The sequence below is a fragment of the Lepidochelys olivacea genome (assembly GCF_965140295.1).
Source record: "Lepidochelys olivacea isolate rLepOli2 genome assembly, chromosome: 7".
NCBI classification, from domain to species: domain Eukaryota; kingdom Metazoa; phylum Chordata; order Testudines; family Cheloniidae; genus Lepidochelys; species Lepidochelys olivacea.
In genome coordinates, this window is record NC_140417.1 from 21,137,947 (window position 1) to 21,156,912 (window position 18,966).

An 18,966-nucleotide genomic window follows, 5' to 3' on the forward strand; every position below is an offset into this window, starting at 1 on the left:
CCAGGATAAATCAGACAGGAATTTCAACTATCTCTTAATGAAACATGTTCTCTTCCCAGAGACATTTTTTCCCTGGGATTTGGACCATTCCGCTGGGTTTGTACGTCAGGTGACCCACAGGATTTGGCTACCGCTGACTTAATCGCCACGTCAGTGCTTGAAGATGCTATACATCAGGGAGGTAGGATGTCAACTCTTTTTCTATCATAAAAGGTGCAAATTTCTTGAAGAATGGGGTGCAATCAAAGGAGTTTAGTGTGTCTTTCAGACGAGACCTGAAAAACCAAGCTCTTGTCTGCTCCACATAGGTATTAAAGTCAGTAAGGAGTGCAGCCAATATTTATGACTTACAAGCACTATTTAGGGGGTTTATGGAGCCCAGGGCTGCTATTAGATGCGTAAACTGCAGCTGTGACTAAGAGCACTATTTCCCATCTGCACATGGTGTGGATTTTGCTGCATCTATCCATGCCTTTGTCAGCTTGAGACTCAGCTAATAATAATAGTAGTAATACCTAGTTCTTATTTAGAGTTTTTGATCAGTAGAGCTCAAAATGCTTCACAAAGGAGATCAATAGTATTGTCCTCATTTTACAGATGGGGAAACTGAGGCACGGTGTGGTGACGTGGCTTGCTAATGGTCACCCAGCAGGCCAGTGGCAGAGCCAGAAATAAGATGCAGGTCTCCTGTGTCTAGTGATCTAGCCAATAGCCCAGTAATGCGCTGCACCTGGGGCTAGGCCTTGAGAACTGGAGGCTAAAGCTGGGGTAGAATGAAGTAGCCTGCTTATTAAGTAGGCTTTCATGTCAAGAGTACATGACACCAGTGCTCTGGGAGCTGCACTGGCTGTCTGTAGAATTCAGGAGGATGATCTTAAAGCCGGAAATAGCTTGAGAACAGTCCGCTTACAAGACCACCTCTCACCCAGCATATGTGATGATGCAGTTAAAGTCATCAAAGGTGCTCAAGCTGGAGACAGTTCCCTCAATTAAACTGAGAGGGAGCTGCTGGCAGGGCACTCACTATGAGGGCCCTTCGACTCTAGAATTCACGTCCCTCCTTGGTCTGCCTATCCCCAGATATGTTAATCTTCTGGGCTTGCCGCAAGGCTCCTGTGTTCTCCTGCAGGAGAGGCTTTGAGGCATTTGTGAACTGGACTGAAGTAGGGGAGTGCTATTGCTTTGTGCTGAAGGGTTAGTTCCTTGCATGGACCCTGAATGATATTGTGTGATGTCATTTGTGTCATGGCATCCACAGCTTTAGGGGATGGGCACCTTTGGGGTTTTATGAACTGAAATAGAGGCCAGGGATGCTGATGTACTTCTTTACCCCTGGGTGGTTCCACCAGGTTGTATGTGAGGCCCCCAGGTGGGACAGTTTTAGGGAGCCCTGTACATCTGCTAGCTATACCGTACCTGTTATTAGGATAAATGCTCAAAACATTGTTGTCTAAAGCTGTCCACCTGGCACCTTTCGTAAGCATTAAATGCACTAAAGAAAATGGTCAAGATAAGTCCTCACTGGGATGTGTTTATTGCAGAAAAACAAAAAATGCATTTAATCCAGTAGTTTAATTTCTGTCTGGGCCTCCAGCTGATCTCCAGTTTTGTGGGTGCAACTTCGTGCTGAGAATTAAATGTGGCCTCAAATATCTGCACTTACCCTTCCACCCATTTTGAATCCTCACTACCTGATCTGTGGTTGCAGTTTTGATGGCAAATAATTTTTCCCCATCATTCTCCCTGTACAATGCCTGTACAATTGACAGCTATTTTTGAAAATATCGGGCCTGATTCTACTCTCACTTTTATACAGTCAGTCTATCTATCTATGGTACTTATTTGGTCCCTCCACACTGTAGTATCTGAGCACCTCACAATCTATGAATGTGTTTACCCTTACAACACCCCAGACATGGGGCAGTACTATTGTTCCCTATTTACAGATGAGGAACTGAAGTACAGAGAGACTAATTTCTACACTATGAAATTAGGTTGATTTTATACAGGTCAATTTTTAGAAATCTATTTTATACAGTCGATTGCGTATGTCCCCACTAAGCCATTAAGTCGGCGGTGTGCATCCTCACTACCATGGCTTGCATCGACTTATGGAGTGGTGCACTGTGGGTAGCTATCCCACAGTTTCCGCAGTCTCCGCCGCCCATTGGAATTCTGGGTTAAGCTCCCAATGCCTGATGGGCCAAAAACATTGCCGTGCGTGGTTTTGGGTACATGTAGTCAGTCGCCCCTCCCTCTGTGAAAGCAACGGCAGACAATCGTTTCGCGCCTTTTTTCCGTGCAGACCCCATACCACAGCAAGCATTGAGCCCGCTCAGCTGAGCTCACCGTCACCACTGCTGTTGGGTCCTGGGTGCAGCTGTCAGCAGACAGTGCAGTCGGACTGCTAACCGTCATCCTCCACCGCTTCCACTGCAACTCTGCTCTCCTGGTGCCATGAATCCACCTCGCAGGTCCTCTCGTTGTTCTGTATAAATATCTATTCTCCTGGCATCCGTTGTCGTCCACTGCTTCTGCTGCAACTCTGCTCTCCTGCAGACGCCATACCACAGCAAGCATGGAGCCCACTCAGTTCACCGCTACTGTTGGGAGCATTGCAAACACCTCGCCCATTATCCTGCAGCATGTGCAGAACCTGCAAAAGCAGGCGAGGAAGCGACAACAGTGCGATCACGATAGTGATGAGGACATGGACACAGACTTCTCTCAAAGCACGGGCCCTGGCAATTTGGACATCATGGTGGTAATGGGGCAGGTTCCTGCTATGGAACACTGATTCTGGGCCCGGGAAACAAGCACAGACTGGTGGGACCACATAGTGTTGCAGGTCTGGGATGATTCCCGGTGGCTGCGAAGCTTTTGCATGCATAAGGGCACTTTCATGGGACTTTGACTTGCTTTCCCCTGCCCTGAAGCGCAAGAATACCAAGATGAGAGCAGCCCTCACAGTTGAGAAGTGAGTGACGCAAGCCCTCTGGAAGCTTGCAACACCAGACAGCTACCAGTCAGTCAGGAATCAATTTGGAGTGGGTAAATCTATTGTCGGAGCTGCTGTGATCCAAGTAGCCAACGCAATCACTGAGCTGCTGCTATCAAGGGTAGTGACTCTGGGAAATGTGCAGGTCATAGTGGATGGCTTTGCTGCAATGGGGTTCCTTAACTGTGGTGGGGCGATAGATGGAACGCATATCCCTATCCTGGGGTTGGACCACCTTGGCAGCCAGTACGTAAAATGCAAAGGGTACTTTTCAATGGTGCTGCAAGCACTGATGGATCACAAGGGACATTTCACCAACATCAGTGTGGGATGGCCAGGAAAGGTGCATGACGCTCACATCTTCAGAAACTCTGGTCTGTTTGAACAGCTGCAGGAAGGAACTTACTTCCCAGACCAGAAAATTACCGTTGGGGATGTTGAAATGTCTATACTTATCCTTGGGGACCCAGCCTACCCCTTAATGCCACGGCTCATGAAGCCATACGCAGGCACCCTGGACAGTAGTAAGGAGCAGTTCAGCTATAGGCTGAGCAATTGCAGAATGGTGGTAGAATGTGCATTTGGACGTTTAAAAGCTTGCTGGCGCAATTTACTGACTAGGTTAGACCTCAGCAAAACCTATATTCCCATTGTTATTGCTGCTTGCTGTGTGCTCCACAATATCTGTGAGAGTAAGGGGCAGACATTTATGGCAGCGTGGGAGGCTGAGGCAAATCACCTGGTGGCCAATTACGTGCAGCCAGACACCAGGGCAATTAGAAGAGCACAGCTGGGTGCCTTGTGCATCAGAGAAGCTTTGAAAACCAGTTTCATGACTGGCCAGGTTACAGTGTGACAGTTCTGTTTGTTTCTCCGTGATGAAAACCCACCCCCTTCGTTGACTCTGCTTCCCTGTAAGCCAGCCAACCAACCTCCCACCTTCAATCACCACTTTCAGAGGCAATAAAGTCATTATTGTTTCAAAATCATGCATTCTTTCACCACACAAATAGGGGGAAAACTCGCAAGGTAGCCTGGGAGGGGTGGGTGAGGAGGGAAGCACTGGATAGGGTGGTGGATGAGGGGAGGAGGGAAGGACAAGGCCACACTATAGTTAAAAACTTTATTGAATGCCAGCCTTCTATTGCTTGGGCAATCCTCTGGGGTGCAGTGGCTGGGTGCCCTTAGCCTCCCTCCACCCCCCTGCGTTCTTGGGCATCTGGGTGAGAAGCATATGGAACTTGGGGAGGAGGGCAAGCAGTTATACAGGGGCTAGAGCGGCAGTCTGTGCTCCTGCTGCCTTTCAGGCAGCCCCACCAGATGCCTGAACATGCCAGTTTGCTCCCCCGTTAGCCTCAGCATTGCATCCTGCCTCCTCTCATCGCGTTCATTTAACGCTTTCCTGGACTCTGCCATTGTTTGCCTCCACACATTCTGCTGAGCTCTTTCAGTGCTGGAGGACTGCATGAGCTCTGAGAACATGTCATCACGAGTGCAGTTTTTTCACCTTCTAATCTGCGCTAGCCTCTGGGACGGAGATGATAGGGGGAGCGTAGAAATATTTGAAGCAGCAGGAGGAAAAAAAGGGAGAGTAGTATTTAAAAAGATACATTTTAGAGAACAAAGGGAAGACCATTTCACACTGATTCAAGCAATTCACATTACATAGCACATGTGCTTTTGTACAAGGTTGCATTTTGCCTCTTATATTGAGTGCCTGCTGGTTTGGTGTGAGACATCACACATGCTCAGCTGGGCAACAGAATTTGGCTTGCAGGCAGCCATGGTAAGGCAAAGGGTTTCGGCTTCTTCAACCTTCATAACATGTGGGAATGGTTTCAAACAGCATTGTCCTCCTTTCCCATACCAAGCAAAGCCCGTTAGGTTGGCCATTTAAAAGGAGGGGCTGCAGTTTTAGGGTGAATGTTCAGCACAACCCCCACCCCAATTCTCTGGGATGATCGCTTCACACACACACACACACCCCGCGTGGCTAGTATCAGGGAAGATCCCTGTCAGCCAAACGCGAACAGCTCAGCATGAACGGGCCTCCCCGCACCACGTGGCTAACAGTGGGGATGATTTCTTTTCAGCCAAAGGCAAACAGCCCAGCAGGAATGGGCACCTCTGAATGTCCACTTAAGCAAATTTCCCGTATTTCAACCAGGTGACCATGAATTATATCACTCTCCTGAGGCTAACACAAAGGGATAAAGAACGGATGTCGCTTGAATGCCACCAAAGCTGGGCCCATTCACTGCAATGCTTTGTTCTGCAATGATTCCAGACTACTTGCTACTGGCTTGGCCTGGTAAAGTGTCCTACCATGGAGGACGGAATAAGGCTGCCCTCCACAGAAACCTTCTGCAAAGGCTTTTAGCTCCAGGAAACCTTCATGGAGATGTCCCTGGAGGATTTATGCTCCATCCCCAGACACGTTAACAGACTTTTCCAATAGCTGTACTGGCCGTGAATGCATCCCAAGTCTTCAGGGCAAATTAATCATTAAACACACTTGCTTTTAAACCCTGTATTATATTTACAAAGGTATACTCACCAGAGGTGCCTTCTCCAGCTTCGTGGTCCAGAAGCCCACCTTGGGAGGGTTGGGAGGGTATTGGCTCCAGGGTGATGAACAGTTCCTGGCTGCTGGGGAGAAGGGATTCTCCGCTTGCCTGCTGTGCGCTATCCTCAACCTCCTCATCCTTCTCCTCATCTTCCTCATCCACAAAATCCTCATCCCTGTTGCGTGAGACTCCCCCCTTGCAGGTGTCCACGGACAGTGGTGGGGTAGTGGTAGGGCCCGCCCTTAGAATTGCATGCAGCTCATCATAGAAGTGGCATGTATGGCGCTCTGACCTGGAGTGACCCTTTGCCTCCTTTGTTTTTTGATAGGCTTGCCTGAGCTCCTTAATTTTCAGGCAGCACTGCTGTGTGTCCCTGTTGTAACCTCTGTCCATCATGCCCTTGGAGATTTTGGCATATATATTGGCATTTCGTCTTTTGGAACGGAGTTCTGCCTGCATGGATTCTTCTCCCCATACAACGATCAGATCCAGTACCTCCCGTTCGGCCCATGCTGGAGCTCTTTTGTGATTCTGGGACTCCATGGTCACCTCTGCTGATGAGCTCTGCATGGTCACCTGTGCTGATCAGCTTGCTACGCTGGCCAAACAGGAAATGAAATTCAAAAGTTCTCGAGGCTTTTCCTGTCTACCTGGCCAGTGCATCTGAGTTGAGAGCGCTGTCCAGAGCGGTCTCAATGGAGCACTCTGAGATAGCTCCTGGAGGCCAATACTGTCAAATTGCATCCAAACTACCCCAAATTTGACCCAGCGAGGTTGATTTTAGCGCTAAACCCCTCACCAGGGAGGAGTACAGAAATCGACTTTAAGAGCCCTTTAAGTTGACAAAACAGGCTTGGTCGTGTGGACGGGTGCAGGGTTAAATCGACCTAACTCTGCTAAATTCGACCTAAACTCATAGTGTAGCCCAGGGCTAAGTGACTCGTCCAAGGTAAGTCTGTGGCAGAGCAGGGACTTGAACGCACGTCTCAGGCTAGTAACCTAACCACTGATGAATAAGACCCCGATTTTTTCACGGAGGTCGTGGAAATCATGGAATCTGGGACTTCCAGTGACCTCTGTGACTTCAACCCGCAGCAGCGGGAGCTGTAGGGTCCCTCTGCCACGGGTGGGGCTACCCCAGAGCTCTGAGCTGTTGTGGGCGGCAGGGGGATCCCAGAGCTCCGAGCCGCTGCAGGTGGTGGGGGGACCCTGGAGCACCGGGCAGCAGGGGGACAGACGTGCCAAACCCATGAAAAAAATGTAGAAATTGGGCTTGTTTTTGGCTTAATGAGCTTATGAGTTGCTTGTTGACTAGTTTTTGGCTTGTAGCTTGTTGCTTCTTTTTTTTTTTATCTGCTCCTGGCAAGCAGGGGCAAGGGGGGAGAGAGTCAGGGTGCACAGCGGGCCCACCACAGTCCCAGACTGCACGCCGGGAGGATCTAGTCACATAGAGTGTTGGGGTTCTTAGGGATTGGCTTGATTTTTGGCTTATTGTGAAAGTCGGGATACTTATTTACTGCGTGAAAGTTGGCAACTGTGGTGCTGTATTGTGTACCAGGGCAGCATAAATACACAACAACTTATCTGGCATGTGATTCATTCTCCAGTCATTTTTTCCATCCCAGAATGAGCCAACACATGACATTTGAATGTTTCACACTGTGTATATACCAAATTAATTGAATATTGTGTAAGTACATGCGTATGAGTGGGGTGTGTGTGTATAGATACATATATATATACACACACAGAGAAATGCATGGAAAGGATATGAGAAAGCACCTCTTACAGGCAGTAAAGGTATTGGAATGCTATTTGTATTTTTACATTGATATAAAAATGGTACTTTAAAACCCAGCAGATGGGAGCAGACTTGGGGGCAACTCTGTTATTGGATTTTCTGTTGTGCTTGGCAGCACAATGGAGAGAGGAATTCAGAGAGAATTTAAAACTGAACTTGGATGGAAAACGCGCTTAATAAACACAGCCTTTCATGGATTCCAGTTTGACCTCCCATGGTCTTGACTATTCTATTTGCTGTTTAGCCATTGTAAATATATACATGGCCTAAACCAAAATCCTGCATCTGGCCATCCCCTAACATCAGTGGTATTCAAAAGCTAAACCCAAATTTGAATTTTACAGATTACAGTAAAAGGTTGAATCAAAAGACGGGAGCCCAACATCCTGAATTTTGGGGAATTTCAAATTCAGATCAGGACTTTCAGTCTGGACTCCTCTCCAATTTTAGTGATGCGTGTTACTGTGTATTATTGTGTATATTTCCACGCTTGACCTGTAAAACACTTGTGACACATGCATATTCTGTTTAAAATCTGTGAACCCACAACAGAGGAGGAGAATAGTACATTATTGTGTATATTTCCATACAGCGTGGTAATTGTGTTTAGTATCTGAGATCAGGGTGGGATGGGAGAAGTAGAACAGTTCAACCAATGGTAATAAAAGGGAGGAGAATGGTTTAAACCCTCTAGGGACTTTGCATATTATTGTGTATATTTCCACGCTTGACCTGTAAAACACTTGTGACACTTGCTGGGAAACTTGACTTCTCTGGATCAAGGCCCAAATGGCAGTGAGATAGTAATAACTAATTTAAATGAGGAATTTGCTCACCACCCTAGTCAGAGTTTGACAGGGTTGGACAGCAAAAAATAAATTAAAACAAACAAACAAGGAATCAACTTCCTTGCTGATGAGGATTATTTTTGTAAGATCAGAATGTGCTTTAAAGCCTAAATAAAGACCAGTATCTGTGAAATACCAGAAGCAACACAGTAGCCTGTCTGATTTAGGAACATATTCTTGAGAGAGACGGCAACAGTTTAACAAATGAGAAAGGCGTGGAGTTAGTCCAAGGTTGAGCCACAGCAGCTCAAGAAGGAGCGTCAATACTTTCAATCCCAGCAGGTCAGATTTAATGAAAGGATGCTATCCCCCACCCCCACAGAACTAACAGGAAATTCAACATGGGACACACCAACGTTTAGAAAAGAGAGCCTGATAATGTGTCGGGCTCTGTAGAAGGGTCAGATTTATTTAGTTGTCGTATGTCCCCATAGTCTTAGTTGAATGACAGCAGTTTTCTCAACTAGCTCCTCTTAAGGAAAAGACCTATAGAATTCAGTAGAGAATGAGGTCCTTTCTGTAGGTTTATGTGAACCCCTGGACTGAATAGATAATTATACTCTATAGGATATTGTTTTAAAACTATCGAAAGGATCTCATTCTCTATTAAATTCTGTAGAACAATTTTTATAAACCCTTGTAAAACTTTAATAGTACCCTAAGGTTGTCATATCTATTAAATTCTACAGGATGTTTCCGTAACAGTTTTAAAGTTCAGTGCAAGTCTTCTAGGAAAGGACGGTGCAAGCAGATGTTTCAGCCTTTACTCCTTCTGATTATAAGAGCTGACATATTAATCCCTGCTGCATAATTTAGAGACACTCATAGCCAACCCATAAAGCACTGAAACTTCCTTACAGAATCATTAAAACAATCTCGCGTCTATCTCACTGCTAGTGCAGGCCTGCAGTAATGTATCTTTCCTATGCAGAAATTAATATATTTTACATTTCTCTTTAGCAATATATTAAACCTGATCTTCAATATCGGGCTCTTTCCTCAGTTTCTAGTTTGGCTGTTCATATTTGCCTGAATGTACACCTTGTGAAAAGACAATAGTCTCAATACTCCTCACTTACCCCCATGAAGCCCCCTCTGGAGTCAGTTTCAGACCTCATGAGAGTCTCTGGGCCAAATTCAGTGTTGAGGGAAATATTGGTATAAGTTACATGCCCATTGTAAGTTGGTGAGGAAATGGGTGTGAGCTGTATAGTGTAACATGTACTGATTTGGCATTCAGTGGGTGTGCAAATTATTGTACTGTACTCACCAAGGGGCAGAAGGAAAGGTAGAACAGCAAAAACACCTAAAAGGAAGGTGCAAAATAAAGCAGCGCCTACTTTATTTTACACCTTCCCTCTATCTCGTTAGTCACTTACCTGCTACAGTTACCTTCAGTCTCATCAACATGTTAGATTTGTATTATAACACCCCCACTCATGCCAGACTGATGCACGCTACACTTCTTTGCCACTTATACTCATTTTCTAACCTTACACTCCACATGTAGCTCCCCCTTCCATTTCTGTTGCTGCTCAGTTTGACCCAGTGACTTAAATGGAGTTACATAGCTGTAAATGAGAGAATGTGGCCCACTGATTACAACCGTTGTACCAGATTATGCTTTCAGATGCACATAAGCAACTCCCTTTGAAGTTCCATTGCTGGAAGTTCAAATTGCTAGAAGGAAATACTTTTTCACCCAGTGTGGAATTAGACTTTGGAACTAATTGCCACTGGATGTTGCTCAGGCCAATAATTTAGCAAGATTCAAAGAGAGATGGGACATTTATAGGCACAGCAAGAATATCCAGAGCTGTTATAGTTAATGTGAACAAAAGTATTGGAAACCTCTTGTGTCTGGGTTAAATCAATCCGTTATGGATTTGGAAGAGCGCTTCAATCATCCTACACTTGCCTGCTGCAGGATTTCTTGTACCTTCTTCGAAAGTAACTGGAGCTGGCCACTAGATGGGCTGCTGGTCTGATGCAGTATGGTCGCTCCTATATTCCTCTGTTGCGCCTGTGTTGAGGGTATGGTTTGAACCCTGGAGATGTTTTATGAATTCCGTAGTATTTAGAGCATGTTGCCTTTATTTTTCTAAACCTTTTGGTTTCTTGGTTTCTCTTGCAGTCAGTGCATCTGTGAAGCAGCAATACCACGACAATATCCACTGGATTCGGCAAGCCGGGAGGCACAGCTTGGTAAATACACAGCCTCTTTCTCGCATGTGGCCATACCAAAAAGCAGGAAAGAGGACCCTCGTGAAAACTCTGACTCCAAACACTGCCCTGTCCACCCAGGGGTGTTTGAAATCTGATCCTAGCTCCGGATCCAAACGTTGTGAATGGCCCCATCTTCATAATGAACCAAACTAACACCTCACCCTCTCAACTTGGAGATATTCGAAAACTGGGTCTACAGCCAACTTTTGTGGCTCGAGTCCACCTCTATTTTTCAACAAAGCATCATAGGCTCACAATACACTTTATTCATAACTAGCTTCCCCTGAGCTCCACTGCTGAAATCTGACCTTGAAGGAGCTGTCCTGTCCCCCTCAGGACTGCTGTTCTAGTCCTGTAACGCTTTTTACAGGAGAAGGGGGGAAAGGGCTATTTCCTCCTATGGCATTGTGTATTAGACAGACTCTCTCTTTTTAAAGCACAGTTAAGCACCACAGCCAGTTAACAGTGGGCACTTCAGGATTCAAGCATGCCATCCCCCAGCTGGAAGTCAGACTAAAGACCACAAAGTAAGGGATGGATGGGAGCATAGCTATGTGAGACAGATGTTCGATGTTCTTTGTCTCCAGATTTCTCTGCCCTTCCAGCCCACTGCCACCACCACCGGTTCCAATCTCTGCTTCTCAGCTGTTGATAAGGGGATTGTTGATAGGGGATTGTGGGCCTGACAATGAGGTTGATTTAAAAAGTGGGATTTACTGGACTGTAGCAGCTAATTAGAAAAATAAGTCTCATTGTGCGAGTGTAGATAAAACTCAGTTCAATGGGGTGGGAGGGGGTTAATTTCTTATTTCTGGTTATTTCCAAATTAATACTCCATGCTTTCTCCAGCGGAGGGGGCAGAGTCTACTGCTGGGGTCTGGAGATAAGCCAGTTGCAGACAGAACGTTATCACTCTGACATTTTCATTTTCCAGGTAGTTGGCTCCCAAGCTAGAATCTTGTACTCTGATCGGAAGGGTCGTGTGTCTATTGCGGTGGCTATTAATCGAGCCATTGCTGAGAAAAGGATTAAGGTACGGCTTTTCCCACTCAATGCAGCTTGGTAATTGTGTTTAGTATCTGAGATCAGGGTGGGATGGGAGAAGTAGAATGGTTCAACCAATGATAATAAAAAAGTATATTAGAAAATGTAGAACCAAATTCTCTTCCCTGTTACACTGGAACATATTCAATGAGAGGAGAGTCTGACCAAGAGAATGTCTTCATAGATACCACATTTAATCCCCAGGCCAGAAATCTGCCTGGTGTTGTGTATGGGCGTCATACAGTCGACATTCACTCACGTTTCATATGCTAGTGAAAAATTAAGAGAAACTAACACAGTGTTTGATACTACCAGCTTTGTGCACGCTGGCTGGTACCTTACTGCAGGAGTAAGATACTAGTCAGTGTGAGTAATGGAGGCAGAATCTACCCTGTTGAAATGTAGTACGTGTGCAGGAATTTGTACATATTGGGATTTTCTAAGGTCTCTGGGGCTTTGTATATGATTGTACAGCAACATAGCACTGTGGGACCTAGATCCTGGGCACTGCTGTAGATAATACACACTTATTATTGCAAAGAATCTAGGGCTCATGGTTGGGTTCGGTGGTACATGCATAATAAAGGCTTTTACACTACAGCAAAACTATGTGGTATACAAACCTCTGGTGAACAAAATTGAATTCTTGCTTTTATTCTCATGAAAGGTGTTTAAGTGATGCATGCTGTGGTGGCATTTTGCTCCCTGTATTTTAGTATGATGGGGCCTGGCATGCATGTTTTTCTATTCAACAGAATAACATAATCAGCATGTGTGTTTGTTTTAGAGAGGGTTCTGAGCCCAGTCTGATCTCCAACCCCCCAAATCAGACAGGCGTTCAAATCCAGAGATTCAAACCCATCTTTACTATTTTTGTTGCTCATAAAATCTAAGGGCCCAATTCTCCTCTCAGACAGGTTTTATAACAGTGTAACTCCATTGGAGTTGCTCCAGATTCACACTTGTTTAAGTGCACTTGGAATCAGGCCCAAAGATGTTAAATCACGCGTCTCTGTCTTTCCAGTGTCAGAGCTCAATTATCATCATTTTTAAAGAAGCAAATTCATGTAATGCTTACAATGAATGTCATTGGAGCAATATCTGGTTTTTGTTACTCAGAAAATGTTTAACATATTTCAAATACCGTTCATCTTGTCAGGATTCAAAATGAATGTCATTGCAAGCTAGTCTTAAAAACTAAACTTGGCCAGACAAACCAAGCCCTCGGAGCTATGAATGTCAAGGGCAGGCTTCCATGCCTTTTGGATTTTGTTCTGTATCTTTTTCATCTTTTCAGAATCTCCATTCCCCTTCTCAGCCATTCTCATGAGCTGGCCATAGAGATGCCCTTGAAGTTACTTCATAATTCACTGGCAGAACAGAGCAGAGTGAGCAAACTGACTCCAGATCGTGCCAAGTCCATGGAGTTACTGTGGTGTAAAACTGGCATAAGTGAGAGGAGAATCAGGCCTGATCAAATGGGCTAGATATCCGCCGGCCAAGAAAGATTTATCTGAGCTGTAGGAAGCTGTTAGTTTTCAGTGTTCCCTTATTTTTAGTTTATTATTTATTAGCACTGATTGGAAATTTTCTGGTGGAACAGTTTTCACTGGAAAATGCCCATTTGACAACATTGAAATGTTCCAGGGGAATGTGTCTATTTCGACAAATTTCCAGCAGAATCCTGTCTGGTTTCCTGCCAGCCTGCCCAGGCTCTCTGCTCCTCAGCAGCCCAGGCTCCCGGGGCCTCCATGCTACTGGGTCCAAGGCAGCTTGTCAGGCGGAGCCGGGGTGCCCAGGGTTTTCAAGTCCTCTGAGCTGCTGGGCTCCCCATCTGGTGGGCTGCCAGGGCTGTGGGCAGCTCAGGAAGCCTCAGAAACATTTCCAAAAGGTCAGAATGAAATCTCATTTTTTCTCAATGAAATTTTGGAATTCTTGTTCTAAGAGAAATTTCAAAATTTCATTTCTTGTTCTACTTCTCAACAACATTAATTGTTTTGGAATTTACTGTGGAATGGGATTTCCAGTTTCTACCCAGCTCTATTATTTATATTGCAGTAGCACTTAGGAACCCCGACATGGATCCAGACCCTATTGTGCGAGGTGCTGTACAAACACCCCAAAGAGCTCACAATCTATAGTGATGTTTAAGTTACACATATGTGTTGCGATTTGTGGTTAAGAATCAATGAAAACAATACAAGATAAGCTAAAGGCCTGATCTCACAAAGCTTTGATCACACAGGCGGTACCTCTGCAGTCAATAATATTCTATGAATAAAGAATTCTCTGTGAGTAAGGTTCACGGGACTGGTCTCTCATTTTGGATAGCATCTTTCATAAAAACAAACAGTTTCCTTAAATGCTGTAGAGTTACAAATATAATTGTACTAAATGATAAAGTTAGAGTTAAATTATAAAATGAAATGTGGAGCTTTTTAAAAGTATCTATGTAATCTCTCATAGCCTCAGATATTATACTTAATTTCACATTTTCAAAAATGTTGCAAATTCATGAAGAAATATGACTTTGCCCTGTTTTTTGTTGTTCTGTTTCGCATGAGGATTAGCCAATTCCACAAAGTCTTTAAAATTTCAGATAGCAGTCAATTCAGATCAATTACTTGCCACATTTTGCTTTTTTTTCTAGTGTGAAAATATAATTTTTACGCAGAGCTCTCAAACGAAAAAAAGGGCCCTTCATCTCTGGGTGTGAAATGATGGTGATTTTCTCCACCAGATTTCACACACAAAAAGTCAGCATTTATTTACCAGTTATAATAAAAAATTAGTGACAGAGGGAGAAGGAAATTAAGAGGATTAGGGTAGGGAGTGACGAGTTCTTTTTAGATGAGATATGAAATGAGATGGTAAATCAATAAGGTGGAGAGTGAAATGTGCAAAAAAACAGTCTGTGAATGACAGAGTTGACAGTCTGTAGGATTCCACTTCCTTGTCCTTGGTTTCTTGCAGGCACCGGTTGTCCTGAGTCGAGATCACCATGATGTGAGTGGCACCGACAGTCCTTACAGAGAGACCTCAGACATTTGTGATGGATCAGCCTTTTGTGCAGGTCAGCAGAGCAGCTGAGACATATCTGTCTAGGCAAACAAAAGAAATGGCTTAAAACAAGAAATTAGTTTTTATAGAACAATTTAAATGGGTTTTGTTTAACCCTTTCATCCCAATTAATCGGATTTCCTGTTATCTTGACATGGCGGCTTTATGGGATATAATTATGTTTCAGAAATTAGCATGGAACTAGTTAAAGTAGAAGGGCCCTTGGTAACACCAATGCAAATCTAGACTAATGCTACAAAGTCACTGGCATTATTCTAGATTTACACTGGTGTAATTAAAGAGTAGAATCTGCCCCAGCTGGTGGAACATTATACCTGATTTTGATCTTGCACCTGTGTAAATCAAAGGAACTCTCCATGGAGTTACAGCAGTATTAACCTGGTACAGTAGAAATAAGATCAGAATCAGACCTTGTGTGTACAAAAATGTTTTGAACAGAATTGATACTGACACAGCCCTGTTCATTTTACTCTGTGCATTAACGAGAAAATACAGTTCAGATTCTATGAGCCAGCCCTGTCATCGGGGAAAATGGGCTGATGGTTGATACACAGCAGTGAGAATCAGGAGTTCTGGATTAGATTCCAAGCTTTGCCACCAAGCTGCAGAATGACCTTGGCTAAGTCATTCAGGTTCCCTTTTCAAAAGGGGCCTGTAATTTTGGGAGCCCTAGAACCTGATTTGTAGAGTGCTGAGCGCCAGGGGAAAATGAAGGTGCTCAGCACTTCTGAAAAACAAGCCCAAAGTATTTCAGATTTGGCATCCAAAAATGGAGGCACTCAAATCAGTGCACACTTTCAAAAATGTTGGCGTAAATCTCTCTCTCTGCCTCAATTTTCCAACCATAAAATGGGAATAATAATAATAATAATTTGTATGCCTCGGGGTGTTGCAAGGTGTCATGAATTGCTGATGGTGAAGTGCTTGGAGGTCCTTGGATGCAAGGTGCTACAAAGCTATAAGGACAAAGTATTCTTAGCAGGTTTCCAGAGTTGCAAAATTTGACTAATTTGTCGGCTAGTTGAGGATTCCAGTTTGTAATGGAGGCTCATTTTTTTAAGAGTGAAATTTGCTTATCAGTGTTTAATAAAATTGTTTTCTTGAATTATATGGACCCTCTTGAAAGATCTCCTCCAAAGCCCATTGGAATCAATGGGAATCTTTCTATAGTTTTCAGTGGTCTGTAGATCAGTCCCTAGCTCTCCAAGCTCCTAAGGACGAGCTCTCAGAGAGAGTGGGGGAACATTTTAGGTCTCTTCATTTCTCTTTTTTCCCCCCCCAACACTGCAATATCTGGTAGTTTATCTGAACTGGCCCATCTGAAGTCCTCTCATTACTGAACATAGGGATTTTCTGTAACTTTGGCCGATCTGTTTTGGTTTTGCATTAAGCAGTGCAGCCTGACAATCAGGGTCACCTCAGCCCAGGCAGATTCTGTTGAAGAAAGTGTCTTTCCGTGCTGTCGTTCACTCAATTAGTGACCTTTTCCAAAGCAGAGGGCTTGCAAATTATTGCATCATTGCTCTGCTTGCCATGCTTCCCTCCTAATCTTGACTCTGCTCAGCTGTTTGCCTGAGAAGGGAATGGAAGTTTTTACATGTTGAGTGTACACTCTTATCCCTCTTGTCCCCAGTGCCATCTGACAAAGTAATAATTATGTTAACTGGGTTATTAAAGTGACATTATGCCAGACAAGATGATGCCATAATGAAAGCTTTTGGACAGGGTTTTAATATGGATCAGTGGATACATTAGCTAGTTCTTACACTGAATATGTATTACATACACCATTGCAAATGTGATTCCAGGGGTGTGTTTGTTTGTTTCTTTGGGTTGATTTTGAACTCATAAAATCAAAGCACTTGCTCTGTTGTTCCTGAATCAAAAATCCTAGGGTTTTGTTTTCACTGGGATCTAGCCCGTCATCTTCTGGTGTGCGCAATGTCTTCCACATATGCACACTTCTGTGTGTACTTCGATGTACTAAAATGTACATGCAAAGCTGAAATTTTAGAATTGGATTTGCAAGTGTAAGTGCCCGCTGTTGCATGGGCGAGTGTATATTGTGTGTTTATGTGCACTTCAGAGGAAGCCATGCACTGAAAATCAGGCCTCTAATTTATTTTTTTGCTTTTTTAAGTGTGATTTTTAAAGAAAGAAATATTCTAGGTAACTTCTGCAACTTCAAATCATTAAGGGTTAAACTCACTCTTGTACAGAGGTGCGGGGCAAAGCCTTCACACTACTTAAGTCCCATGGAAAATCTCAGTCTTCATTGATGCACAGGCCTTTTAGCTTGTTCTCTGCGTGTAACAGGGAGCTGTGGTCTGAGCACGGGCTTGGTAATCGGCAACTCCTGATTTCTTGTCCTTGGCTCTTCCACTTTGTGTCTAGGGTTTCAAAAGCATCGACTAATTTTGGATGCCCATGCTGAAGGGTGCCCAGGGTGAGACCCCATAACTGAGGCATCCAGAATTATTGCACTTTTTTTAAAAATTGGGGCCTTAACTTCCATGCCTCAGTTTCTCTGTTTGTGAATGGAAATGACAATACCCACCCAATTCTGACTTATAACTGAGGGTTATAATTAAATAATGTTTCTACCATGAAAAGTGCCACATCTCTGCAAAGTCTTATCTATTCCAGTGAAGTTTTAGAACTGGAAACTTACATCAGCCTAGCTATGTCTCTGAGGGGTGTGAAAAATCCACACCCCTAAGCAACATAGTTAAGCAGACCTAATCTCCAGTATAGACAGCTCTAGGTCAACAGAAGAGTTATACCGCCAACCTAGCTACTGCCTCTTGGGGAGGTGGATTACCTATGCCAACAGGAGAACCCCTCCCGTTGGCTGTGCTGCTGTAGCGATTGAAATGCCGACATACCCTTATTTACTTATTTTCTAGTTTTCTACAGTTCCTCTTGCATAGGCCTCTCGTTTTAGATCTCCACATTATCAGTGTATAAAGAGCATGACAATCCTGAGCGAGCAGAGCATTCTGTGATACTGACATGTGTTTCCTCCTGTGTGGAAAGAAAGAGGATGGAAAAAATAGTCTCTTCCCTTTGCCCTCCCCCAGACTGAGAAAAAGCAATGAAGTAACAACAAGCGTTACATGAAATAAATGAAGCATTCTGGTGCTGCAATAACTCATTTCCTTTCTTCCTAGATATGGCAGTACAGAATTTTGTAGGAGATGCAGTTAGAGGAGCCACTTGGGTTGCCTTACACAATGGTGGTGGAGTTGGCTGGTAAGGAGAACTTGATTTTGTTTGAAGGGAAGAGCAGTTCCATCCAGTTGATGTGTGTGTGTGAGAAAGAGAGAGAAGAGTCAACATTTGCTACTGCGGCAGCAAAAGGCCATGTTCATGGGAAAAATGGAGGTTTAGGGAAGGGAAGCTCAAAGTGTATATTATAGGTCGAAGAGTGGTGTTATATGACGCTTTTTTAATTAATGTCCATATGTCAAGAAAAAGTGTTTTAGACATTGGCCATAGCACTATTTGGGAAACTTAATTTGCTAAACAAGGACAGACTGGCTTAGTCTTTTTGAACAGACCCCACTTCCAACATTGTCTTCACACATGAAGAGCCAGAGTGTTAGTGGATGGATTGTGTTTAGGTTTCCCCTTAAGCTGCATTTAAATCTGTGACCTTAGGACCCCAATATAACATGCCCATGTGCTAAAGTGCAACAAAGGGTTACTGATACAAAACAGCTCAGGTGCCAGGAAACTTTTTTCTGTCCTTCTTCATTCAGTTCTTTGCTCCTCTTCCCTTGCTCAGGCCTGGCAGGATAAAAGGCAGCAGCAATGCAAGGACTGGTTTGAACAACAGCCCCCTTGTCGCATTACATGCTGAACCTGCAGGGATTTCTAAAGTGAGAAGCAGAACAATATGATTGCCATAGAGAGAGATGGGGATGTATATTTTCAAGAGAATTCTCAGAGGTCACATTCTGATCTTGGTTACACCAGTGTAAATCCACAGTAACTCCACTAACAACTTACTCTGGACTGGCACTTATCTCAGATCAGAATATAGTAGCTGCCTAAGATGACTTTCATCATGTAATCTAAGCACCATGGATAGAAATGCCTAGCTAGGTGGAAGCATGGCTAATAAAATATTAAGAGGATGCTTTTTTGCTTTGTTTTGTATGATTGTTCAAACTACTCAAGGATGGTTCAGATGACTCATTTCTAGCAGATTTCCATTAATAAAAGACAGAGAAGTTGGAAGAACAAACTAATGACGATCAGGCTTCCTGTTTCAGGGCATAGGATGATCACCACTTACAATCTGGAAAAAAGTTCTTCCCCCTACCTGTGTGCACGTGAGTGTGTTGTTAGAGCTTCGTGCCTTCTCATGTTAAACAATGCCAGAAAAAAATATACTAA

At 44.0% G+C, this 18,966-nt stretch overlaps 1 protein-coding gene across 1 annotated transcript in view; it reads left to right on the plus strand.

Annotated features, from left to right (window-relative positions):
• The window catches only part of UROC1 (urocanate hydratase 1), a 66,248-nt gene that overhangs the window by 38,127 nt on the left and 9,155 nt on the right, over nucleotides 1–18,966 (plus strand). Inside the window, exons 14-18 of the mRNA XM_084633044.1 lie at nucleotides 60–181; nucleotides 10,349–10,419; nucleotides 11,375–11,473; nucleotides 14,458–14,557; nucleotides 17,736–17,817. Of these exons, the coding sequence (XP_084489170.1) occupies nucleotides 60–181; nucleotides 10,349–10,419; nucleotides 11,375–11,473; nucleotides 14,458–14,557; nucleotides 17,736–17,817 (474 nt within the window). The remainder of the gene's footprint in view (nucleotides 1–59; nucleotides 182–10,348; nucleotides 10,420–11,374; nucleotides 11,474–14,457; nucleotides 14,558–17,735; nucleotides 17,818–18,966) is intronic.